General features: G+C 51.1%; 1 protein-coding gene and 1 long non-coding RNA gene across 3 annotated transcripts; one reads left to right on the top strand and one right to left on the bottom strand.

Moving 5' to 3' along the window:
- Positions 1-2,936: 2,936 nt before the first annotated feature.
- On the bottom strand, positions 2,937-18,261 carry LOC105488168 (uncharacterized). Of its 2 annotated transcripts, none has more exons than XR_011617902.1 (3): positions 17,031-18,261; positions 16,020-16,126; positions 2,937-3,075 (listed from the first exon to the last, which is right to left on the bottom strand). It is a non-coding gene; the product is annotated as an uncharacterized lncRNA (long non-coding RNA). The 2 variants fall into 2 exon arrangements; XR_011617901.1 differs by lacking the exon at positions 2,937-3,075 and adding an exon at positions 10,421-11,976.
- Positions 18,262-18,372: 111 nt separating this feature from the next.
- LOC105488170 (ubiquitin conjugating enzyme E2 S) lies at positions 18,373-25,658 on the top strand. The gene is made up of 4 exons (XM_011752020.3): positions 18,373-18,791; positions 19,416-19,563; positions 22,180-22,370; positions 25,180-25,658. The coding sequence occupies exons 1-4, from the start codon at positions 18,789-18,791 to the stop codon at positions 25,504-25,506; spliced, it is 669 nt and encodes a 222-aa protein (XP_011750322.1). The 5' UTR covers positions 18,373-18,788; the 3' UTR covers positions 25,507-25,658.

The following is a 25,658-nucleotide window of genomic DNA, read 5'->3' as shown; positions in this document are numbered from 1 at the left end:
TACACAAGCACGCACAAACACGCGCACACACACACACAGGCATCTCCCTTTCTGGCTGGGGAAGCATGGGAGGGGGCGGTTCACAGGGAGAAGATACATAGTTCCACACCTGAAGACCCTCCAACAGCTTCTGCCTCCCTCCTCCTCCCTTCCTTTCTCCACTCCCCTCTCCAACACTGGCCCCTTCCCCAAACTGATTCCCTGGTGAGGAAAGCCAGAGGAGCTGTGACTTGGTATTTTTTGGAATAAATAGACATTTTCCTGATCGAAGTTCTCAAGGCTTACTGTGGAGAAAGGATGGATTTCCATCCATGTTTGTGGGTCACAGGGGAGGCCCCCTGGCCTCCAACGTGTAGCTGGGTGTAGCAGGTGGGCAATGTGCCAAAGGATGGGCTTCTAAGCATTTGTTCCCAGGCCAGGGCCCACCACCAAGAGGAGGGGTCAGGGACTGGAGGTGGGGGTGCACTGTAGGGTGCTTCTAAGTTCTGGGTTTTGTTCTAAGCCCTCTGTCATGCCGGGCGCGGTGGTTCACGCCTGTAATCCCAGCACTTTGGGAGGCCGAGATGGGCGGATCACAAGGTCAGGAGATCGAGACCATCCTGGCTAACACGGTGAAACCCCATCTCTACTAAAAATAAAAAAAATAAAAATAAATTAGCCAGGCGTGGTGGTGGGCGCCTGTAGTCCCAGCTACTCCGAAGGCTGAGGCAGGAGAATGGCGTGAATCCAGGAGGCAGAGCTTGCAGTAAGACAAAATCGTGCCACTGCACTCAAGCCCGGGTGACAGAGCGAGACTCCATCTCAAAAACAAACAAACAAACGACAACAACAAAAAAAACACCTTATGGCTCACAGTTCTGGAGGCCGGAAGTCCAACATCAAGGAGGTGGCAAGCCGGCCAGGCGCGGTGGCTCACGCCTGTAATCCCAGCACGTTGGGAAGCCGAGGCAGGCGGATCACCTGAGGTCAAGAGTTTGAGATCAGCCTGGCCAACATGGCAAAACCCCATCTCTACTAAAAATACAAAAAAAAAAAAGTTATCTGGGTGTGGTGGCGGGCACTGTAATTCCAGCTAACCAGGAGGCTGAAGCAGGAGAACTGCTTGAGCTTGGGAAGCAGAGGTTGCAGTGCACTGAAATCCCATCACTGCACTCCAGCCTGGGCAACATAATGAGACTCAGTCGGAAAAAAAAAAAAAAAAAGTAAAAAGGAGGTGGCAGCAGGGCTGGTTCCTTCTTCCTCAAGAGGGGATCTGCTCAGGCCTCTCTCTCAGGCCTGGTGCTTGGTTGGTACCTTAGGCATCTCTTGGTTTGTAGCTGAGCTTCTCCCTGTCTTCACATAGTCTTCCCTCTGTGTGTGTCTGTCTCTGTATCAAAATGCCGCCCCCCACTTTTTGTTTTTTGGGGTTTTTTTTTTGAGATGGAGTCTCTGTCACCCAGGCTGGAGTGGCGCGATCTCAGCTCACTGCAACCTCTGCTTCCCGGGTTCAAATGAGTCTACTGCCTTAGCCTCCCCAGTAGCTGGGACTACAGGTGTGCGCCACCACGCCCAGCTAATTTTTGTATTTTTAGTACAGATGGGGTTTCACCATATTGGTCAGGCTGGTCTTGAACTCCTGACCTCATGATCTGCCCACATCGGCCTCCCACACTGCTGGGATTACAGGCGTGAGCCACCGCGCCCGGCCCAAACTCCCCTTTTTATGATGACACTGGCGATGTTAGATGAGGAGCCTTGAGGAGACTCCCAGGTAACTTCAGCTTACCTCGTTCATCTGCAAAGACCCTCTCTCCAAACGAGGTCACGGCCACAGGGACGGGGTCGTCAGGACTGGACTCAAACGTCTTTTTTGAGAGACATAATCCAGCCTGTAAGAGGAGGTGTGGCCTGGTGCTGTCCACTGAAGTGTCCATTTTTATGCTAATTAGGAAGCATTTTCCAACTGGACATGGTGGCCCACCACCATAATCCTAGCACTTTGTGAGGCTGAGATGAGAGGATTGTTGAGGCCAGGAGTTCAAGATCAGCCTGGGCAACAGAGCAAGACCTCATCTCTTCTAAAAATTTAAAAATTGGCCAGGTGTGGTGGCTCATGCCTATAATCCCAGCACTTTGGGAGGCCGAGGAAGGTGGATCGCCTGAGGTCAGGAGTTCGAGGCTACAGTGAGCTATGATTGCACCACTACACTCCAGCCTGGGCAACAGAGCGAGACCCTGTCTCAAAAGTAAAAAATAGCCAGGCGCGGTGGCTCACGCCTGTAACCCCAGCACTGTGGGAGGCTAAGGCAGGTGGATTACTTGAGGTCAGGAGTTTGAGATGAGCCTGGACAATGTGGTGAAACCTTGTCTCTATTAAAAACATAAAAATCTGGCCGGGCGCGGTGGCTCAAGCCTGTAATCCCAGCACTTTGGGAGGCCGAGGTGGGTGGATCACAAGGTCAGGAGATCGAGACCACAGTGAAACCCCGTCTCTACTAAAAATACAAAAAATTAGCCGGGCGCGGTGGCGGGCGCCTGTAGTCCCAGCTACTCAGGAGGCTGAGGCAGGAGAATGGCGGGAACCCGGGAGGCGGAGCTTGCAGTGAGCCGAGATCGCGCCACTGCACTCCAGCCTGGGCAACAGCGTGAGACTCCGTCTCAAAAAACAAAAAACAAACAAACAAAAAAAACATAAAAATCAGCTGGACGTGGTGGCGTGCACCTGTAGTCCCAGCTATTTGGGAGGCTGAGGCAGGAGAATCACTTGAACCCGGGAGGCAGAGGTTTCAGTGAGCTGAGATCGCGTCACTCCAGCCGGGGTGACAGAGCAAGACTGTCTCAAAACTAAAAAATACGAAAAGGAAGCATTCTCCCTGCCTGCTTCCCTCTCCCACCCAGTGCATTAAAACATTTGCGCAGTGCGGACTAGAGTTGCCTCCTTGCCTTAGTGCTTGGATGCAGACTCTGGCCAAGAGGGGAGGTTCCTCTATGTACCAATTTTATGAACTTTAGGAAAATTCTCCCTAGATGCAACTAAATGTTTGTCTCTAAGCTGCAGGCTTCACCTTGCATCTGAGGGTTTGTTGGCACATCACTCTGGAAAGAGAATTGGAGAGACACACACAAAAGACAGGTAGAAAAATACCACGAGGCAGCAACTACCCATCCCCAGTTTGAGACTCCAAGGGGCACCGTTGAATTTTATTTTCTGCTATGCCAGTTCACTAATTCAGTCAACAAAATACAGTGAACGGCACAAACAAGGTCCTTGTTCTTGAGGAACAAGTGAATCCATGGAAGTCCCTCAGTTCTCCCACAAACCTCTCTTGGCTTCTGTTCCTGGCAACCAAATGCACCCTGACAATGACAGTGATTGTAATGGGGAAAAAATTAGAAAATCCAGAGAAACAAGGAGAGAACAAAATGGAGATCTCCTGATTTCTTGCTGCTCAGAGTCAAATGCTGTTTGCATTAGCTATGTTTTCTTCTAGAAATTTCCTCATTTTTTTTTTTTTTTTTTTTTTTTTACAAATCAGCCTTCCTATATATAGACTGCTCTGTAACCTCTTTTCTCTTTTATTTCTTTTTTAATTTTGTTTTGTTTTTTGAGACAGAGTATCGCTCTGTCACCCAGGCTGGAGTGCAGTGGCGCGATCTCGGCTCACTGCAACCCCTGCCTCCCAGGTTCAAGCGATTCTCCTGCCTCAGCCTCCCAGTAGCTGGGACTATAGGCACGCACCACCATGCCTTGCTAATTTTTGTATTTTTAGTAGAGATGAGGTTTCACCATATTATCCAGGCTGGTCTCAAACTCCTGACCTTGTGATCCACCTGCCTCAGCCTCCCAAAGTGCTGGGATTACAGGCATGAGCCACCGTGACTGGTCCTTTTTTTTTTTGAGATAGAGTCTCGCCCTGTCTCCCAGGTTGGAGTGCAATGGCGTGATCTCAGCTCACTGCAACCTCTGCCTCCCGGATGCAAGCAATTCTCGTATCTCAGCCTCCTGAGTACCTGGAACTACAGGCCTGTGCCACCATGCCCAGCTAATTTTTGTATTTTTAGTAGAGACCAGGTTTCATCATGTTCACCAGGCTGGTCTCGAACTCCTGACCTCAGAAGATCTGCCCACCTCGGACTCCCAAAGTGCTGGGATTACAGGCGTGAGCCACCATGCCTGGCTCTACTTTTTTTTTTTTTTTTTTTTTTGACAGAATTTTTAAATTCTGCAGTAGGAGAATCGCTTGAACTCAGGAGGAGGAGGCTGCAGTGAGCCAAGATCGCTGAGATCGCCGAGATCGTGCCACTGCACTCCAGCCTGGCTGGTAGAGTGGGAAAATAAAGAAAAGAAAAGAAAAGAAAAGAAAAGAAAAGAAAAGAAAAAAGCAGAAGCAGAAGCAGCAGAAATAGAAGCGGAAGCAGAAGTGAAAAGCGGAAGAGGACGAGGAAGAGAAAGAAAAAGAAAAAAGAATATATATATATATATATATATATATATTTTTTTTTTTTTGAGACGGAGTCTCACTCTGTCGCCCAGGCTGGAGTGCAGTGGCTGGATCTCAGCTCACTGCAAGCTCCGCCTCCCGGGTTCACGCCATTCTCCGGCCTCAGCCTCCCGAGTAGCTGGGACTATAGGCGCCCGCCACCTCGCCCGGCTAGTTTTTTGTATTTCTTAATAGAGACGGGGTTTCACCGTGTTAGCCAGATGGTTTCGATCTCCTGACCTCGTGATCCGCCCGTCTCGGCCTCCCAAAGTGCTGGGATTACAGGCTTGAGCCACCGCGCCCGGCCAAGAAAAAAGAATTTTAAAAAAATGTAGAGATGGGAATCTGGCTATGCTGACCAGGCTGGTCTTGAACTCCTGGCCTCGAGCATCCTCCTACCTCAGCCTCCCACAGTGTAATTTAAATGCAAATGGTGCAGACTTTGCCTGCCATTCCCCTCACTAAGCATATGCCAAGGCGCGCGCCGAGATGGGCGACTGGAGTGTCATTCCTCTCCCTCGGAGGGTGATTAGCTTCCCACTCTGAATCGGAACTCCAGTGCTTCAGCGTATGTATTTTTTCACTCCTCATGGACGCCGCATGCCAGCCAACAGCTTCATTTGTGTTCCACAAGAGAAGAGCAATCTGCTCCACACCCACCGTGTGCGGGGCGGGCAAGTCAAGGATAAGATCTGACATGAGCATTCTGCCTCCGAAGTTCGCCTTTGTAACCTAACACTCGCTCAACTGGCAACCCCACCGTGCCAATAAAGGCAGCCTCTCGGCAGCTATTCTTAACCCGCATCTGACGGGTGGGCTTGGGAACGTCTCCAATCTATGCCAGATGTTGTGTGCAGGCTTTTTCGTTTCACTTTGCTTGACTTTATATTTTGAAATAATTTCAAACTTACAGAACAGTCAAAGAACTTCTGCGTCATTTTCACCAACTCACCATTTGTTACCACCATATGACATCACTGTATGACTTTCTTTCCATATAACATCACTGTATGGTTTTCTTTCTCTATAAATATGCATCTCAGGCTGGGCGCGGTGGCTCAAGCCTGTAATCCCAGCACTTTGAGAGGCAGGGGCAGGTGGATTGCTTAAGCTCAGGACTTCGAGACCAGACTGGGCAACATAGTAAAACCTCATCTCTACAAAAAATAAAATAAAATAAAATAAATACAAAAAAATTAGCCAGGCATGTTGGCATGCACCTGTAGTTTCAGCTACTCAGGAGGCTGAGGTGGGAGGATCACTTGAGCCCAGGAGGTGGAGGTTGCAGTCAGCCAAGATCACACCACTGCACTCCAGCCTGGACCACAAAGCCAGAACCTGTCTCAAAAAAAAAAAAAAAAAAAAAAGAAGCCAGACATGGTGGCTCAGGCCTGTAATTCCAGCACTTTGGGAGGCTGAGGAGGGTGATCACCTGAGGTCAGGAGTTCGAGACCAGCCTGGCCAACATGGTGAAACCCCATCTCTACTAAAAATACAAAACATTAGCTGGGCATGGTGCAGCCATGATACAGGCACGCGCCTGTAATCCCAGCTACTCCCTAGGCTGAGGCAGGAGAATCACTTGAACCCAGGAGGCAGAGGTTGCAGTGAGCCAAAATCACGCCATTGCACTTCAGCCTGGGCAACAAAAGCGAAACTCCGTCAAAAAAAAAAAAAAAAAAAATGCCAGGAGCAGTGGCTCACGCCTGTAATCCCAGCATTTTGGGAGGCCAAGGCGGGCGGATCATGAGGTCAGAAGATCAAGACCATCCCGGTTAACATGGTGAAACCCCGTCTCTACTAAAAATACAAAAAATTAGCCGGGCGTGGTGGCAGGTGCCTATAGTCCCAGATACTCGGGAGGCTGAGGCAGGAGAATCTCTTGAACCCAGGAGGTGGAGGTTGCAGTGAGCTGAGATTGCGCCACTGCACTCCAGCCTGGGCGACAGAGCAGAGCAAGACTCCGTCTCAAAAAAAAAAAAAAAAAAAAAAAAAAAAAAAAAAAAAAAAAAAGGTCATGTTTTTTTCTACGGAGACATTTGGGAGCAAGCTGCATCCATCACATCCCTTTGCCCCAGAGGGCATTCTGAAGAACAAGGCTCTCTTACACATCCACAGCATAATTACACACTCGAGAATTTCACATCGGCCAAGTCCATGTTTGAGTCTCATCAAGCGTCCTTCAGAGCAGCTTTCGGTTTGTGACGCTCCAGGATTGGGTGCTGCATCCAGCTATTGTGCTTCTTGAATTGCCTTCAATCTTAAACAGTTACTCATTATTTGTCTTTCTTTTGTATTTTCAATTTTTATTCTTGCACACAACTCACGCAGAGATGAAAGAGACTTTTTTTTAAGAGATGGGGTCTCACTATGTTACCCAGGCTGGAACTCCTGGGCTCAAGCGATCCTCCTGCCTCAGCCTCCCAAAGTGCTGGGATTACAGGTGGCAGCCACCACGCCCAGCCCAGTCTTTGTCTTTCTTAATGCTGATTTTTTAAATAATCCAGGTAGGCCATTTTATAGAATGTCCTTTGCATTTAGGCGCATTTGATGTTTCCTCATGATTAGATCTGGGTTACATGTGTGAGAGAGGAAAACCACAGAAGTGACTGTAACAGAGTCTCAGCGCTTTGGCTGAAGGAAACCCATGCTCTTATCCTTCCTGAGTTCACGTGCTCAGAGCTCAAACGAAGCTCACTGCAGCCTCAGCCTTCTGGGCACAAGTGATCCTCCCACCTCAGCCTCCCGAATAGCTGGGATTACAGGTGCACACCAACGTGCCCGGCTAATTTTTAAGCATTGTTTTTTATTAGAGATGGGCGTCTCACTGTGTTGCCCAGGCCGGTCTTAAACTTCTGGGCTCAAGCCATCCTCCTGCCTCAGACTCCCAAAGTGCTGGGATTACAGGCGTGAGCCACTGCACCCGGCCAACAACAGAAGTCTATTTCTTCAGTACTGGAGGCTGGAAGTCCGAGATCAAGGTGTCAGCTACCCAAAGTGCTGGGATTACAGCCATGAGCCACCACACACAGGCTGATGCTATGTAGTTATCTTTTTTCTCCTCAAACTTTCACTTGCTGCTTTGGCCTCCACTGATGATTATCTTGGCTGAATCAACTATTTTTGTTTTTTTTCGAGATGGAGTCTTGCTCTGTCATTCAGGCTAGAGTGCAGTGGCATGATCTTGGCTCACTGCAACCTCCGCCTTCCTGATTCAAGCAATTCTCCTGCCTCAGCCTCCCGCGTAGGTGGGATTACAGGCATGTGCCACCATGCCTGGCTAATTTTTGTATTTTTAGTAGAGACAAGGTTTCACCATGTTGGCCAGGCTGGTCTCCAACTCCTGGCCTCATTATCTGCCCGCCTCGGCCTCCCAAAGTGCTGGGATTACAGGTGTGAACCACTGCGCCTGGCCATTCCCTTAACTTTTCTTTAGGAGGAGCTCTCAGAAGGTGAGTGACAGGTGCATTTTGAGGACTTTTGCTAGACAATGCCAACTACAACTCAGCAGACCTGTGCCAAGTCCACGTATGTGAAGGTGTCCGTGTGCTCCCACCCTCCCCAGCACCGGGCATTTTTCCGTTTAAGCTTCGTGTGCGTCACCAGTGTCGGTTGTGCAGTCATTACAGGAAACTCCCAGTGCACTCAAGAAGTCTCTCGGGGATTCGCGAAGCAGGACTGACCCGGGCAATGCATTTAATTACTGGCGTGTCTGTCACTAGAGGGAGCACCCGAGCCACTTAAGGGCCTATTTTCGCATTGCTAAGGGCCTCTCCCACCCAGGAGAGTTCCAACTTCAGCTCCAGAGGCACGGAGGAAAGTAGTTCTTGTCAATTACCTACCCCAGCGTGTGCACACACCTCAAGCTGGGAAGGTCACAAGCGTCTGCTCAGAAGTATTCAGGCACTAAGGAGCAGAGAACCTGCTACCAACCACAGACCAGCAGACTCAGAAACTCAGGAAAGGATGCTCAACCTCACAGGGAAGAAAGGAGACGCAAATAAAAGCCGGGACACCCTTGACTTGCCCATGATGCTGAATCTTTTGAAGACTGCTCATCTGCAGGCTCACTCCTGTGAGGGCACTTGGACACTGGCAGTTTCCTCTGCCTGAAATGGCCTTTCTCTGGATTCCCACAAAACTTGCTCTCTTACTTCCTTTAAATTATTATTATTTTAAACAAAGTCTCGCTGTCACCCAGGCTAAAGTGCAGTGGCATGATCTCAGCTCACTACCACCTCCACCTCCGCTTCCCGGGTTCAAGTGATTCTCCTGCCTCGGTCTCCCAAGTAGCTGGGACTACAGGCATGAATCACCACGCCCTGCTGATTTTTGTATTTTTAGTAAAGATGAGGTTTCACCATGTTGGCCAGGCTGGTCTCAAACTCCTGTCTTCAAGTGACCCGCCCACTTCAGCTCCCCAAAGTACTGGGATCTGGGTTTACAGGCATGAGCCACTGTGCCCGGCCACTTCCTTTAAATCTTTATTCAGATGTTACCTTCTCTAGTAAAATTAGTTCTACCCTATTTAAAACTGTCCCCCTTGGCTGGGTGCAGTGGCTCACGCCTGTAATCCCAGCACTTTGGGAGGCCGAGGTGGCAGGATCATGAGGTCAGGAGTTCAAGACCAGCCTGGCCAACATAGTAAAACCCCATCTCTACTAAAAATACAGAAATTAGCCGGGCATGGTGGTGCCCACCTGTAGTCCCAGCTACTCGGGAGGCTGAGACAGGAGAATCGCTTGAACCTGGGAGGAAGAGGTTGCAGTGAGCCGAGTCGGCACCACCGCACTCCAGCCTGGGCAAAAGAGCAAGACCCCGTCAAATAAAAAAAAAAACTGTCCCCCCCCACAACATTCCTGAACCTCCTTAGCCTACACTAATATTTATAGCAATTAATATCTTTATTCTACTTTTCAGACAGGGTTACCCAGGCTGGAACGCCATAGCGTGATCACAGCTCACTGCAGCCTCAACCTCCTGGACTCAAGCAATCCTTCTGCCTCAATCCTCCCAAGGAGCTAGGACTATAGGCATGTGCCACCACTCCTAGCTAATTTTTAAATTTTTTGTAGACACAGGGTCCTGCTATGTTGCCCAGGCTGATCTCAAACTCTTGAGCTCAAGTGATCCTCCCGCCTTAGCCTCCCAAAGTGCTGGGATTGCAGGCATGAGCCACTGTGCATTGCCAATATCTTGACTTAAAACCACTAACTTGACTTACCTATTAGCCCAGGACTTTCCCAGTGTGAGCAGGCGAAGGCCTGCATCCTGGGCTGCCACTCGTCCCAGGCAGACTTTTAGTCTCCCCACTGGAACGGAAGCCCTAGAAGGGCAGGGATTTTGCTTCCTATCTTGTTCTCGGACGTGTCCCAAGCACCCAGAACAGTGCCCGGTGTGTATCCGGTGCTAAATAAATATAAGTTAAAGGAGCAAGTCACATCTTGGGAATCATGGTGAAACCCTGTCTCTACTAAAAATACAAAAATTAGCAGGGCGTGGCAGCGCACGCCTATAATCCCAGTTACTTGGGAGGCTGAGGCAGGAGAATTGCTTGAACCTGGGAGGCGCAGGTTGCAGTGAGCCCAGATCACATCATTGCACTCCAGCCTGGGCAACACGGTGAGACTCTAAATAAAATAAAATGAAATAAAATAAAATAAAATAGGGGCCGGGCGCGGTGGCTCAAGCCTGTAATCCCAGCACTTTGGGAGGCCGAGACGGGTGGATCATGAGGTCAGGGGATCGAGACCATCCTGGCTAACACGGTGAAACCCCGTCTCTACTAAAAAATACAAAAAATTAGCCAGGCAAAGTGGCGGCACCTGTAGTCCCAGCTACTCGGGAGGCTGAGGCAGGAGAATGGCGTAAACCCGGGAGGCGGAGCTTGCAGTGAGCCGAGATCGCACCACTGCACTCCAGCCTGGGCGACAGAGTGAGACTCCATCTCAAAAAAATAAATAAATAAAATAAAATAAAATAAATAAATAAATAAATAAATTTAATTTCTCATTTTTTTTTTTATAAAGACAAGGTCGCCCTATGTTGCCCAGGCTGGTCTTCAACTCTTGGGTTCAAATGATCTTCTCTCTGAGGCCTCCCACAGTACTAGGATTGCAAGCATGAGCCACTGCACCTGCTCTGTAATTGTATTGAGGACACTTGCTGTGCAGCAGTTTAATTGAAGGCTACTGATCAATGTGGACTGGAAGTGCTGGGGAAAGAAGTGTGGACATGGAGGGGAGGAGGGGAAGGAGGGCTAGAGAAGCACCTCCAGCCTTCATTTCCCATGCCTCAGTAACTCTGTGGATTTCCCTCCAAACACATATTTCTTTTGTAATCTAATACAGATGGACAGAAATGAAGATTAATCTCTGAAGCTAGAATTCAAACCAAAGGGACAATTTAGGTTTCACTGAACAAAAGTAAATTCTTTTGAGACACAGTCTCACTCTGCTGCCCAGGCTGGAATGCAGTGGCGCGATCTCAGCTCACTGCAACCTCCGCCTCCCAGATTCAAGGGAGTTTCCTGCCTCGGCCTCCTGAGTAGCTGGGATCACAGGCGTGTACCGCCAGGCCCGGCTAATTTTTGTATTTTTAGTAGAAACAGGGTTTCACCTTGTTGGCCAGGCCGGTCTTGAACTCCTGACCTCAGGTGATCCACCCACCTAGGCCTCCCAAAGTGCTGGGATTACAGGCATGAGCCACCACGACCGGCCCTGAACAAAAGCGAGTTCATGGGTTACTAGTACTTAGCAAAGAAAGGGCACCCCTTCCGAATCCCATCCTCTGACAATTCCTGTCTCCCAAAGGATTTGGAAGGCTGCCCATCATTCGACCACCTCCTGATTAGTTCTCACATCTGCTCCCTTCTCTCCACTCCTTCCCCAGAAGGCCACCACCCTCGCCAAGCCACAGTTCACTTGCTGCTGGATTTTCTGCTTCCACTCTGGACCCTCCAGCCCAGTCTCTACCAGCAGCCCTGAGCTACCGTCCCAATATGAGCACCAAATCCAGTCATTCCTCTGCCCAAAACTCTTCAATAGCTCCCTAGAGCTCACCCAGACTCTTCACGGTGGCCCTCTGGAGTCTGCAGAGTCTAGCCCTTCCTGGTCACCTCTCCCAGCTTGGAACACTGTCCCTCAGATCTCTCTCTTTCTCCCAGCCCTCTGACTTTCTTTGAGTTTCCCCCATCACAGTAATTGTTTAAATTCTTACCAAAAAAAAAAAAAAATTGCTTAGGCCAGGTGCAGTGGCTCATACCTGTAATCCCAGCACTTTGGGAGGCTGAGGCAGGTGGATTGCTTGAGACCAGGACTTTGAGACCAGCATGGGCAACAGGGAGAAAACCAATCTCTACAAAAAGCACAAAAATTAGCCTAGCGTGTTGGTGCACCCTTGTAGTCCCAGCTACTTGTGAGGCTGAGGTTCGAGGATTGCTTGAGCCTGGGAGATGGAGGTTGCAGTGAGATGAGATCACGTCACTGTGCCACAGCCTGGATGACAGAATAAGACCCTGTCTCAAAAAAAAAAAAAAAAAAAAGAAAAGAAAAAATTAAAAAAAAAAGCTTGAGATATAATTCATATATTATAGAATTCACCCATTTAAACTACATAAGTCAATGGTTTTTAGTATATATCCACAAAGTTCTGCAACCATCACTACAATTTTAATTGTTTATATTTCAATAGTTTTGGAGATACAGGTGGTTTTTGGTCACATGGACAAGTTCTTCGGTGGTGATTTTGGACATTGGTGCACCCATCACCTGCGCAGTGTACACTGTATCCAGTATGTAGTCTTTTATCCCTCACCCCCTCCCAACCTTACCCTCCAGTCCCCAAAGTCCACTGAATTTTTTTTTTTTTTTTTTTGAGATGGAATCTTGCTCTGTGCCCCAGGTTGGAGTGCAGTGGCGCAATCTTGGCTCACTGCAACCTCCATCTCTCAAGTTAAGGTGATTATCCTGCCTCAGCCTCCCGAGTAGCTGGGATTACAGGTGCCCACCAACATGTATGGCTAATTTTTGTATTTTCAGTAGAGACGGGGTTTCACCATGTTGGCCAGGCTGGTCTCAAACTCCTGACCACAAGTGATCTGCCTGCCTTGGCCTCCCAAAGTGTTGGGATTACTACAGGCATGAGCCACAGTGGCCCGCCCAATTGTATCATTCTTATGTCTTTCTGTCCTCAGAGCTTAGCTCCCACTTTTAAGTGAGAACATAGGGTATTTAGTTTTCCATTCCTGAGTTACTTCACTTAGAATAATGGCCTTCAGGACCAGGCGCAGTGGCTCATGCCTGTAATCCCAGCACTTTGGGAGGCTGAGGCGGGCAAATCAAGAGGTCAGGATTTCGAGACCAGCCTGGTTAACATGGTGAAACCACGTCTCTACTAAAAATACAAAAAATTAGCTGGGCGTGGTGGTGGGCGCCTGTAATCCCAGCTACTCGGGAGGCTGAGGCAGGAGAATCGCTTGAACCTAGGAGGTGGAGGTTGCAGTGAGCTGAGATCGCACCATGCACTCCAGCCTGGGTGACAGTGTGAGACTCCATCTCAAAAAAAGAAAATAATAATAATAATAATAGCCATCCAAGTTGCTGCGAATGCCATTATTTCATTCTGTTTTATGGCTAAGTAGTATTCCATGGTGTATATCTACCATATTTTCTTTATCCACTCGTTGGGTGACGATGGGCATTTAGATTGGTTCCGTGTTTTTGCAAATGCAAACTGTGCTTCTATAAACATGCACGTGTATGTGTCTTTTGCATAGAATGACTTCTTTTCCTCTGGGTAGATACCCAGTAGTGGGATTGCTGGATCGAATGGTAGATCTACTTTTAGTTCTTTGAGGAATCCCCACACTGGTTTCCACAGTGGTTGGACTAGTTTACGTTCCCACCAACACTATAAAAGTGTTCCCTTTTTACCACATCCATGCTAACATCTATTATTTATTATTATTATTATTTTTTTTTTTTTGAGACAGAGTCTCGCTCTGTCACCCAGGCTGGAGTGCAGTGACCGGATCTCGGCTCACTGCAAGCTCTCCCTCCCAGGTTCACGCCATTCTCCTGCCTCAGCCTCCTGAGTAGCTGGGACTACAGGTGCCTGCCACCACGCCTGGCTAGTTTTTTGTTTTGTTTTGTTTTGGGTTTTTTTTGTATTTTTTTAGTAGAGATGGGGTTTCACCGTGTTAGCCAGGATGGTCTCGATCTCTCGACCTCGTGATCCACCCATCTCGGCCTCCCAAAGTGCTGGGATTACAGGCTTGAGTCACTGCACCCGGCCTTATTTTTTTAATTATGGCTGTTCTCAGAGGAGTAAGGTATTATCTTATTGTAGTTTTAATTCGCATTTGCCTGATAATGAGTGATGCTGAGCAGTTTTCATATGTTTGTGGGCTGTTTGTAATACCTTCTGTTGAAAGAATTGTCTATTCATGTCCTTTGCCTACTTTTTCATTGGATCATTTTTTTTTTTTCTTGCTGATTTGTTAGAGCTGCTTGGAAATTCTGGATATCAGTCCTTTGTCAGATGCATAGCTTGCAAATATTAAAATAATGGCAAAAACCTCCATTTCTTTTGCACCAACCTTAATATAAGGTGAGCAATGAGGATCCAGTTTCATTTTTCTACATGTGGCTTGCCAGCTTCCCAGCACCATTTATTGACTAGGGTGTCCTTTCCCCATTTTATGTTTTTGTATGTTTTGTGGAAGATCAGTTGACGATTGTGGCATGAGGGCAGAGAGAAAACATGGCTAACAGAGTTTTCCCTACCTACCACAACATGTAGTTCCTTCTAAAAGACCATGTTTTCCTTATTTATTATGTTTTATTTTTGGTCTGTCTTCCTCACTACAGTAAGCCCTTGGTCTATCTGTTCTCTGATGCATCCCAAGGGCAAAGATCTTTGTCTATCTGGTCTCTGATAAATCCCAAGCACCCAGATTGGTGCCTGGCACATAGTAGGTGCTCAATAAATACCAGTTGAATGTATAACATATTCAGTCTGTCAGGCGCCCTGCTAGGGACTGAGGACAAGATCCCTGCTCTGCTGGGGCTAATCTTCTAGTTGGGAAGAGTCAAACAGGCAAGCAGGCAAATAATTGCAAATCCTGATAGACCATGAAGTTCAAAGAGGACGAAGCAAAGAAAGCATGGGAAGGGAGGAAAGAGGAGAGAAGCTGCTGTGAAGGGGTGAGGAGTTAGGGTAAACCTAGGAGATGAGAAGAATGAGGGGGGAAAAGCACGACCGGCGCAGGGAACTACCTGTCCAACTGTCCTCAGAGTAAAAAGCTTGGCCTATTCCAGCCGGGCGCAGGGCCTCACACCTATAATCCCAGCCCTTTGGGAGGCCGAGATGGGCGGATCATGAGATCAGGAGATTGAGACCATCCTGGCTAACACGGTGAAACCCCGTCTCTACTAAAAATACAAAAACATTAGCCAGGCATAATGGCAGGTGCCTGTAGTCCCAGCTACTTGGGAGGCTGAGGCAGAAGAATGGCGTAAACCTGGGAGGCGGAGCTTGCAGTGAGCCGATATCGGGCCACTGCACTTCAGCCTGGGTGACAGAGTGAGACTCTGTCTTAAACAAAAAAAAAAAAGCTTGGCCTATTCCAGAAACAAACAAAAAGGCAAAGGAGCCTCAGGAGATGGTGCAAGGGCTTCTGGGTTTTCGGGGAGTCTGGGGTTTATGCAAAATGTAGTGGGGAGGAGGACTCTTGAGTTTTCAGCTGGGGTGGGGCATGTGGGATTTGTGGAAAGCTGGGAGCAAACTACAGCTCAAGGGCCTACTTTGGCCACTGCCTGTTTTTGGAAACACACCCATTAGTTTTCTTTTCAGGAGCTACAAAGGCAGAGTTTAGTGAGTTGGACCAGAGACCAATGGACCACAGCATTGGAAAACCTTTTTGGAAAAGGTCTGCCAGCCTGGTTTTCAGGCGATTATTCAGGGTACAGGTGATCCCTCCTGCTCCCTCACCCCAGGTCCAATCTATACCAGTTCCTGTTGACATCATCTCATCACTTCCCCCCATTCCTAATGCCACCAATCCTGCTTGGAGCCACCATCATCCCACCTGAACAAATGTAATCACCTCCTCATTGGCCTCCCTGTTTCTGTTCATAAGTCTGATGCAGTCATTCTCTGCTCAAAGCCACCAATGCCTCCCCATTGCTCAAAAAGCAGACATGCTTTTCACCATGGCCTAGGAGGCCCACCAGCACCCCTTCACCTCTCCGACCTCAGATCCCTCTACTTGTTCTGCCTCACTCCAACCCAGCCTCACTGGCCTCCTAATGTCCCCTAAAAGCACCAGGCACAATCTCCTTGGCACCTGCTGTTCCCTTTGCTCAAAATACTTTTCCCACAGACCCTCCCACAACCCCAGTGACCTTTCCTCAGACAGATTTTCCCTGCTCAGTCAAGGTAAAATGGCAGCCCCATCCCTCCCCCTCGAACTTCCCCCTCCCATTGATTGTTCATCTTTATCACTTGCTGGTTGTTTTTCAGTCTTTATCACTTGCTGACATGATGGTATAGACTTACTTGCTATCTGGCTCCCGCACCAGGAGGTAGGATCCATGAAAGTCGAGGTTTTGTCCCTTTTATTCTCTGCTGTATCCCATAGCATCCTGCCAGCTATAGCGTAGATGCTGATAAAGAAGAACAAATGTATTGAATAAATGCAGGTGTCCAGAGGGGGATCATAATAATTAATAAGATCCACCCGTCATGGTTGTTGCGAGGATTAAATGACATCAAGCATGTAAAGAAACTAGAACAGGGTCTGGCACACAGCAAATAATAAATAATAACTATTAGTATTAGCATCATTATTGTTATGTCTTTTGGGTAGATTTTTGAGATCAAGACAACTTTAGCCACCAGCTTTGCCTTATCCCAGCTGGGGTACCCCGAGCAAGTCACTTTACCTCCTGCTCCTTCAGTTTCCTTGTCTGTGAATTGGGCTCGAATCCTCCACACCCAGCAGGCTAAAATTGAAGATCAGCAAAATGCTGATTGGCAAAATGGGATGACGGTGACTCTAAGCAGGATTGGTGGCATAGGGGATGGGGAGAAGTGATGAGATTCAGTAGATGACATCAACGGGAACTGGTATAGATTGGACCAGGGGTGAGGGAGCAGGAAGGGATCACCTGTAGCTGCCATTTCTCCACAAACTAGTTATGATGATGACTTTTTATGCTGTAGCTGTTTTTTCTGTTGTTTTGGGGTTTTTGGGGTTTTGTTTTTTGTTTTGTACACATTGGCAGGGGTCTCTCACTACGTTGCCCAGGCTGATCTCAAACTCCTGGGCTCAAGTGATCCACCTACCTTGGCCTCCCAAAGTGCTGGGATTACGGGCGTGAGTCACTGTACCCGACCATGAAGGTTTTTTGTTTGTTTTGTTTTTTGAGATGGGGTCTTGCTCTGTTGCCCAGGCTGGGGTGCAGTGGCAAGATCTCAGCTCACTGCAACCTCCACCTCCCGGCTTTTAACTGATTCTCCCATTTCAGTCTCACAAGTAGCTGGGATTACAGGGCTGCATCAACACACCTGGTTAATTTTTGTAGTTTTAGTACAGTTGGGGTTTCACCATGTTGGCGAGGCTGGTCTCCAACTCCTGACCTCAAGTGATCCGCCAGCCTCAGCCTCCCAAAGTGCTGGGATTACGGGCGTGAGCTACCACGCCTGGCCTTGGCCATGCAGATTTCTTTCACACCTTCCTTATTCCTTCTTCAGAAACTGAGGCCCCATGAGGGGAAGCTGGTAGCCAAGGGGAAGCTGGTAGCCGAGGGTCTTTTCAGGTACCTGTGGCCAAATTAGGCCCAGATGTTAATGCTCTTATCCACGGCTGAAAAGCCCAAGAAACTAAGAAGAGCTGTGGACGCAGACTGGCAGAGACACCAAGAGGGCACTGCAACCGCACTGCACAGATGAGCAAAGGGAGGCAACTTCAACATTCCCTCCTCCTAAGCACCTCCAAAAGGCCTGCTCAAGGAGCTCTGGCACCGTTCTCAGGCAACCGCGTGACGTTTTTACTGACACTGAGGGCTGGAGACGGTCCCCTTTCCAGGCAGCTATGTGTCCATTTCCTAGAGAGGGAAACTGAGTCCCAGAGAAAGTGGGTGTGGCTGGAGGCCATGGGTCAGGCACAGGCAGAACCGTGCCCTGAATAAACGTCTTGGGACTCTCTGACTTCTTTCCCTCGCATCACAACGGATCCCAGTGCCCATTTGTCACATAAGGAAACTGAGGCTGGGGTCTTCGATGACGCCTGGCAGGGGTCGGGGTCACACACGGAGGGCAAGGCTGTCCAAGCCTTCAAGGTCATTCTGACTGATCTTTGAGCCCTCGCAATACAGGACGTGGGCCCAAGACCATTTCCAGCACAAAATGGCGCCTCGTAGAAAAATGTAGCCGGAGTTTCAGCGCCCACCTCCACCACGGTTCAGAAGAGGGGGCGCGGGCGGCAGCGCACACCTCATTTGCATGTATAAAAAATCAGCGGATTTCGTTGGCTGGGAGCGGTTTGACCTGCACGAAACTGGGTCTGTATTGGTCGCTATCCATTCCTGCCCGCCCTCTGACCGGTCTGTCAGCCATTGGCCCATGAGAGTCTCGTGACCCACCAGTCAGGAAGGTGTATCCCTATTGGCCCCAGGGCCTTCTATCACGCGTTTAAAACCCCGAGTCCCGCCTCTTCTCGCCACGCTCCAGCCTCCAGGAAGACCGTTAGTCGCGTGCGCGACTTCCTCGGCGTCAGGGCGCGCGCGCGCGCGCGCGTAGGCTGGGCCGTGGCGGCGTCTCATTCAAACGGCCCAATCAGCGGCCGCGTCGCCTTCCCCGTCCCCTGCCTCTCTACTTCCCCTTTTCAGCCTCTCCGTTCTTTGAGAACCCTCCCCGACCCCCGCGGGCCCCCATTGGCCGGCCCGCTACCCAGCCCTCTCCGCCACTTCCCTAGCTTCTGACCATAGTTTGCGGGGAAGGGAGCGAGCGCGTCGAACACCAAGGAACGTGCGCGCTGACGTCACGGTTGAGGCTCGGGGGCTGAGAGGCCGCGGAGGGCGTGGCCTGCGGGCGGCTTATAAAGAGGCCGTGGTGCGCGCGCGGTCGGCTCAGTGCTGCCGGGCACCGGGGCGGCGGATTGGTGAAGGCTCTTCGCGGCGGACGTCGGAGGCAGCGGGGAGCGGAGCGGGGCCGCCGGGGCCTCTCCAGGGCCGCAGCGGCAGCAGTTGGGCCCCCCGCCCCGGCCGGCGGACCGAAGAACGCAGGAAGGGGGCCGGGGGGACCCGCCCCCGGCCTGCCGCAGCCATGGTAAGCGCGGACGGTGAGGCCCAAGAGGGTGGTCGGGGGTGTCCCTGAGGGAGGAGGTGGAGTCTCAGGGGCCTCACGATGGGCGGCCTTGAGGGATTTCAGGGCCAGCCTGGGGGTCCCTGACCCGGGATGGGCCCGAGGGCCTTCCTGCAGGCAGAGCAGGAGCTCGGGCGGCCCCCAGTCTCCCTGGCGGCGAGGGCTCCGGGCGCTTTGCGGCCCGCCCATGGGTGTTACCAGGAGCAAGGACGCCCCGCCGCCATCTCCAGACCTGAGCCGGGGTTTCAAGGATGCTCTAACCAAAAATTAGTGGATAAGGAGGAGAGAGTAGATCTCTGGCCTACATGGAACCACTGGGGCCCAAGCAGGGTTAGGAGCGGGCTTTGGGGGTTTCTGGGGTGGGTGGAGTTATGTGCAAGCCCCCCCCGCGGGAACCCGCCCCCATTTCTGTTGGAAACTCTGCCTGGGCTGGTGGCCTGAAGCATTCTGGGTGAGGGTCTGGGAGTTCAAGGGTGATTGACAGCCGGGGGCCACTGAGTCAAGACTTGGGCAGTCTCTGCATCTTTAGGCCCTGAGGGAAGCCCAGCTCTTAACACCCGCTCACCCTGCTCTCCCATCCGTGCCCAGAACTCCAACGTGGAGAACCTGCCCCCGCACATCATCCGCCTGGTGTATAAGGAGGTGACGACACTGACCGCAGACCCACCCGATGGCATCAAGGTCTTTCCCAACGAGGAGGACCTCACCGACCTCCAGGTCACCATCGAGGGCCCTGGTGAGTTTGGAAGGAAAGAGGGAAGGGGCTGCTGCTTAGATCCTCCATCATCCCACCGGGAAGTACCTGTTACAGGCTGGCCTTGTGTCAGGTGCTGGGGATGCAGTCGTGGACAGGGCAGGACGCCACAAATGACAATGAAGTACTTTTTTCCCGTAAAAGTTGAGAAATACCTGGTCTCTGAGTTAGTATATCATGGGACGGTACTCTAGATTTGAAGCAAGGCTTCCCTGGACCTGCGGGTGGGTAGGAATTAAGTAGGAATGGGAAGAGAGTTCCAGGTGGTGGGAATGGTGTCAGCAAGGGCCTGGGAGGGTGGGCCAAATGATCTCAAACTCCATCCTGCTGTGAGTGTCAGGGCTGAGGAAACAAGGAGATGCAGATCGTGGGGAGACAGGTCATAAATATCCACAGGCTTTGCGGAGTGATTTAGAATTCTGTTTCATGCAAGCTACATCTCTGTTATCACCAGAATGCCTACAAAGTCGGGATTTGAGCAGAGCCTGTGAAGTGCGAAGGAACAGTCTAGTCCGCTGTGGTGACGGTGGTAGGTGGTCAGGGCAGACCTGAAAGTGGTGACAGTTGAGGGCCCTTCATGCCTTGTTGCAGGGGGCACGGGATCATGAGAATGGGAAGGCTCCCAGGAAGGCCCTGGGGCAGGTGGAGCTGGGTGCGTGGTAAAAACACATGAAGAAAGTTGATGGTGAAGCTGCCGAGGTCTTTTAGGGCTTCTAGGCCCCTGCAAGGAGTTTGTAGAGGAAGCTGGTGGAAGGTTTAAAGCAGGGGTGTGACAGATCCCTCCAAAGTTCCTATCTGACTATAGTGAGGAGAGCCGGCCTGGCAGGGGGAAGAACTCAGAGGCCAGCCAGGAAACCAGCCTTGGAAATGGGATGAGATTCAGGGGAGGACCTAGTGGGCCATGCTCAGACTGTTGATGGGCTAGCAGAGGGACAGTATTTTGACCCATGCAAGTGGGTGAGCAGGAGAAGCGTTGACTGAGGTGGGAGACTGGAGTTGACACGGTTGGATCCTTGATCTGAAAGGCATATAAGTGGGCATCTTATAGGAAGATAAGTGCGTACTCGGGTCCCTGCCACCTGGGAAGGGCCTGTGACTGGAGTGGTCACTTGGGCTGAGAAAGGGTATCCAGGGGAGTGCAGACGAGCTTGATAGTGACACAGGTGGGGGCTGCAAGATGAGCATCATCTCTGAGGTTCTGGGGGAGGTCCTGTGGCCCCCTAAGAACCCAGCCTTTCTTGTTTTTTTGTTTTGTTTTGTTTTTGTTTTTCCTCGAAACGGAGTCTTGCTCTGTCACCCAGGCTGGAGTGTCATGCGCAATCTCTGCTCATTGTAACCTCCACGTCCTGGGTTCAAGCAATTCTCCTGCCTCAGCCTCCCGAGTAGCTGGGATCACAGGTGTGCACCACTACGCCCAGCTAATTGTGGTTTTAGTAGAGACGGGATTTCACCATGTTGGCCAGGCTGGTCTCGAACTCCTGACCTTGTGATCTGCCCGCCTCAGCCTCCCAAAGTGCTAGGATTACAGGCGTGAGCCACCGCGCTTGGCTTTTTTTCTTTTAGACAGAGTTTCACTCTTGTTGCCCAGGCTGGAGTGCAATGGTGCAATCTCGGCTCATTGCAACCTCCGCCTCCCGGTTTCAAGGGATTCTTCTGCCTCAGCCTTCCGAGTAGCTGGGATTACAGGCATGCACCACCATGCCTGACTAATTTTCTATTTTTAGTAGAGACAGGGTTTCTCCATGTTGGTCAGGCTGGTCTTGATCTCCCGACCTCAGTTGATCCGCCCGCCTCAGCCTCCCAAAGTGCTGGGATTACAGGCATGAGCCACCACGCCCAGCCTCTTGCTCTTAAGAATTCTGCAGCCATGGCCAGGCGCGGTGGCTCAAGCCTGTAATCCCAGCACTTTGGGAGGCCGAGACGGGCGGATCACGAGGTCAGGAGATCGAGACCATCCTGGCTAACACGGTGAAACCCCGTCTCTACTAAAAAATACAAAAAAACTAGCCGGGCGCGGTGGCGGGCGCCTGTAGTCCCAACTACTCGGGAGGCTGAGGCAGGAGAATGGCGTGAACCCGGGAGGCGGAGCTTGCAGTGAGCTGCGATCCGGCCACTGCACTCCAGCCTGGGCGGCAGAGCGAGACTCCGTCTCAAAAAAAAAAAAAAAAAAAAAAAAAAAAAAAATTCTGCAGCCTGACTGAGTGTAGTGGTTCCCGCCTGTAATCCCAGCACTTTGGGAGGCTGAGGGGAACAAATTGCTTGAGCCTAGGAGTGCAAGACCAGCTTGGGCAACATAGTGAGACCCTCCAGGCCTGGTGGCACGCCTGTAGTCCCAGCTACTTGGCAGGCTGAGATGGGAGGAACACCTGAGCCCAGGAATTGCAGGCAGCAATGAACTGAGATTGTGCCACTGCAGTCCAGCCTGGGTGACACAAGAGACCCTATTTCAAAAAAAAAAAAAGAATTCTCCCGTCTGATGACAGAGCTGGCAGGGCATCCACCTGCGTCACAGCCGGACCGTGGAGACTGGACTTTGGGGTTTTGAGGTGCCTTGGGAGTCCTGAGTGCCCTGACCCTGTGCCCCTCCCTCCACTCCAGAGGGGACCCCATATGCTGGAGGTCTGTTCCGCATGAAACTCCTGCTGGGGAAGGACTTCCCTGCCTCCCCACCCAAGGGCTACTTCCTGACCAAGATCTTCCACCCGAACGTGGGCGCCAATGGCGAGATCTGCGTCAACGTGCTCAAGAGGGACTGGACGGCTGAGCTGGGCATCCGACACGTACTGCTGGTGAGTTCTGGGCTGGGGCTGGGCCTCCTGCCTCCTGACTCTGGAGGTCCACTGGTGTCTCAGCCATAGCACTTTGTTTAGTTTTGCTGAATCAACTCTGAAGTGGTTGAAGGTTTCCACATAAAAATCCAGGTTGCTAGCTTTCTGGAAAGATGGACAGTGCCAGACCCAGGACACCAAGTACTGTTGAGAAGTGCCCAAGGGCACCTTGCTATACAACGAGTGGTGAGTTTGTATTGTAGGATGGTTTTTCTCTTCTCTCTCTTTCTTTTTAAAAACAAGGATAGGGTAGGCCAGGTGCAGTGGATCACTTGAGGTCAGGAGTTCAAGACCAGCCTGGCCAACATGGTGAAACCCCGTCTCTACTAAAAATACAAAATTTAGCCGGGCGTGATGGCGTGCGCCTGTAGTCCCAGCTACTCAGGAGGCTGAGGCAGGAGAATTGCTTGAGCCTGGGAGGTGGAGATTGCAGTGAGCCAAGATCGCGCCACCGTACTCCAGCCTGAGCGACAGAGTGAGACTCTGTCTCAAAAAATAAATAAATAAAATAAAATAAAAAATAAAACAGGGATGGGGTCTCTTTTGTTACCCAGGCTGGTGTCGAACCCCTGAACTCAAGTGATCCTCCCACCTCAGCCTCCCAAAGTGCTGGGCTTACAGGAGCCAGCCACTGCGCCTAGCCTGTAGGATAGTTTTCTGAAAGGTGGAAGTCAAGGGTCTAGTTAGAAGCTTTTCTTTCTTTCCTTCTTCCTTCCTTTCTTTTTTTTTTTTAAAGATACAGGCTGTTTGTGGCTGGGTGCAGTGGCTCACGCCTGTAATCTCAGCACTTTGGGAAGCCGAGACGAGAGGATCACGAGGTCAGGAGATCGAGACCATCCTGGCTAACACGGTGAAACCCCGTCTCTACTAAAAAGGCAAAAAATTAGTCGGGTGCAGTGGCGGGCGCCTGTAGTCCCAGCTACTCGGGAGGCTGAAGCAGGAGAATGGCGTGAACCCGGGAGGCGGAGCTTGCAGTGAGCCGAGATGGCGCCACTGCACTCCAGCCTGGGTGACAGAGCAAGACTCCGTCTCAAAAAAAACAAAAAAAAGATACAGGCTGTTTGTTGCCCAGGCTGGAGTGCAGTGGCGCAATCATAGCTCACTGTAGCCTTGAATTCCTGGGCTCAGGTGATCTTCCTGCCTCAGCTTCCTGAATGGCTGGTATTACAGGCATGCACCACCATACTTAGTTTTTATATTTTATATTTGTATGGTTTGCAGAGATGGGGTCTCGTTAGAGGCTAAAGCTGAGTTTACATGTCGTACAACTCACTGTTCCAAAGTATCAGTTCAGTGGTTTTTTAATAGCGATAGGGTCCATAAACCAGTGTTTCTCAGCCAGAGGTGATTGTGCCCCCGAAGGGGTATTGTGCAGTCAGGAGACCAAAAAGGTTGTCACAACTCGGGGGTGCCACTGGCATCTAGTGGGTGGAGGCCAAGGGTGCTGCCCAAATCCTGCAGTGCACGAGATGGCTCCGTAACACGGAATGACCTGGCTGCGGTGTTGCCGAGGTGGAGGCATCCTGGTCTAGGCTGGTGCTCCAAGGTCTCCACAGGCTGCTTACAGCCTGCTGCCTCCCCACCCTTCCCACAAGCTGAAAAAAATTAACCACATTTCTAATGAGTCCCTGGGGCACCTGGCAGAGAGGGTGGGGCATTGGGGTTTCCTGCCATGCACAGGGAGAGGGTTGAGCTCCAAGGTAAACAGACCCCAAACCTTTCCCTCCCACGTGCATCGCCTCCCTTCCCCTGGGGTGTCATTGGAGGCTGCTGGGAACATTGGCACTGAGCTCCAGGCCTACTTGCTGCTAGGTCGACATCTGGGCCTGTCAGGGGCTCAGCCAGCAAGAGAGCCGCAAGAAGGGCAGCTAGACCTGCAGTTTGGGTGCAGTGATGAGAATTAGGGTGGGAACCTGCGTCCTGGTCACCATCGGTGATATCTGCTGAGCCATCTGCTGAGGCAGGTACTGTGTGTGTGTCATAGTGGCCACAGAGAACAAACTGCTGTGGCCAGTTTGCCCAGACCCACTTCAGAGGATCCAGCAGGGGCTGCCGGTCACACCTCTGCACTCCAATGTACCCCTCAGGACGGGCTGATGAAGGGTGTTAAGAGGAATCTCTGGACCACCCTTGAAATGCACCTCAGACCACCAGTCCTCGTGTCTTGCCCTCTTGTGTATGGTCCAACCCATCTAGAGTCTTAGGCTGTGAACTTGGGATTTCTGATTAAAGACAGTGAGAGGTCAGGATTTACGCTGGATCTGGAAAGATGGGGAGCTTTAGAGTCCAACACGCGGGTGTGAGTTCCTCACATCCTGAGGCCCTGGGAAGTCTCTTCCCTCTGTCCAGGCTCCAGGCCTCATTGAACCAGAGGGCCTCTGAGGTCATGCTGAACTGCACGGAGGCAAATTCAAAGCCGTGATAGGACTCAAGTCTGGGGCTCAGACAAGTAGTGGACTCCTGAGAGGGGGCCTTGGCCTTTCCCCCATCACCCCGCAAGTTCCACAGAGGACTAGGGACATTTCAAACCACTGGGCCTATGGTATCGTGTCCTTTTGGGAACATGTACTGTAGGCAGGTCACAGGAAAGTGGGCTCTGAGGGAGACGGAGCAAAGATGAGGGAGGATGCAGCATAGCATAGGTGGGGCCTGGATCTGCAGCTGAGTTGGGAGCAGAAGGAACAGCCAGAGCGGAGGCCACCCTCTTGTGGGGACCTGCGGGTCCCTGTAGGTTGCCCGACCCTCCATGACCCTGGGCCTCTTCCCACAGACCATCAAGTGCCTGCTGATCCACCCTAACCCCGAGTCTGCACTCAACGAGGAGGCGGGCCGCCTGCTCTTGGAGAACTACGAGGAGTATGCGGCTCGGGCCCGGCTGCTCACGGAGATCCACGGGGGCGCTGGCGGGCCCAGCGGCAGGGCCGAAGCCGGTCGGGCCCTGGCCAGTGGCACTGCAGCCTCCTCTACCGACCCTGGGGCCCCAGGGGGCCCGGGAGGGGCTGAGGGTCCCATGGCCAAGAAGCATGCTGGTGAGCGCGATAAGAAGCTAGCGGCCAAGAAAAAGACGGACAAGAAGCGGGCGCTGCGGCGGCTGTAGTGGGCTCTCTTCCTCCTTCCGCCGTGACCCCAACCTCTCCTGTCCCCTCCCTCCAACTCTGTCTCTAAGTTATTTAAATTATGGCTGGGGTCGGGGAGGGTACGGGGGCACTGGGACCTGGATTTGTTTTTCTAAATAAAGTTGGAAAAGCA

The sequence above is a fragment of the Macaca nemestrina genome, chromosome 20 (assembly GCF_043159975.1).
Source record: "Macaca nemestrina isolate mMacNem1 chromosome 20, mMacNem.hap1, whole genome shotgun sequence".
Taxonomy (NCBI): domain Eukaryota; kingdom Metazoa; phylum Chordata; class Mammalia; order Primates; family Cercopithecidae; genus Macaca; species Macaca nemestrina.
This window is presented reverse-complemented; position numbering and strand designations above follow the sequence as displayed.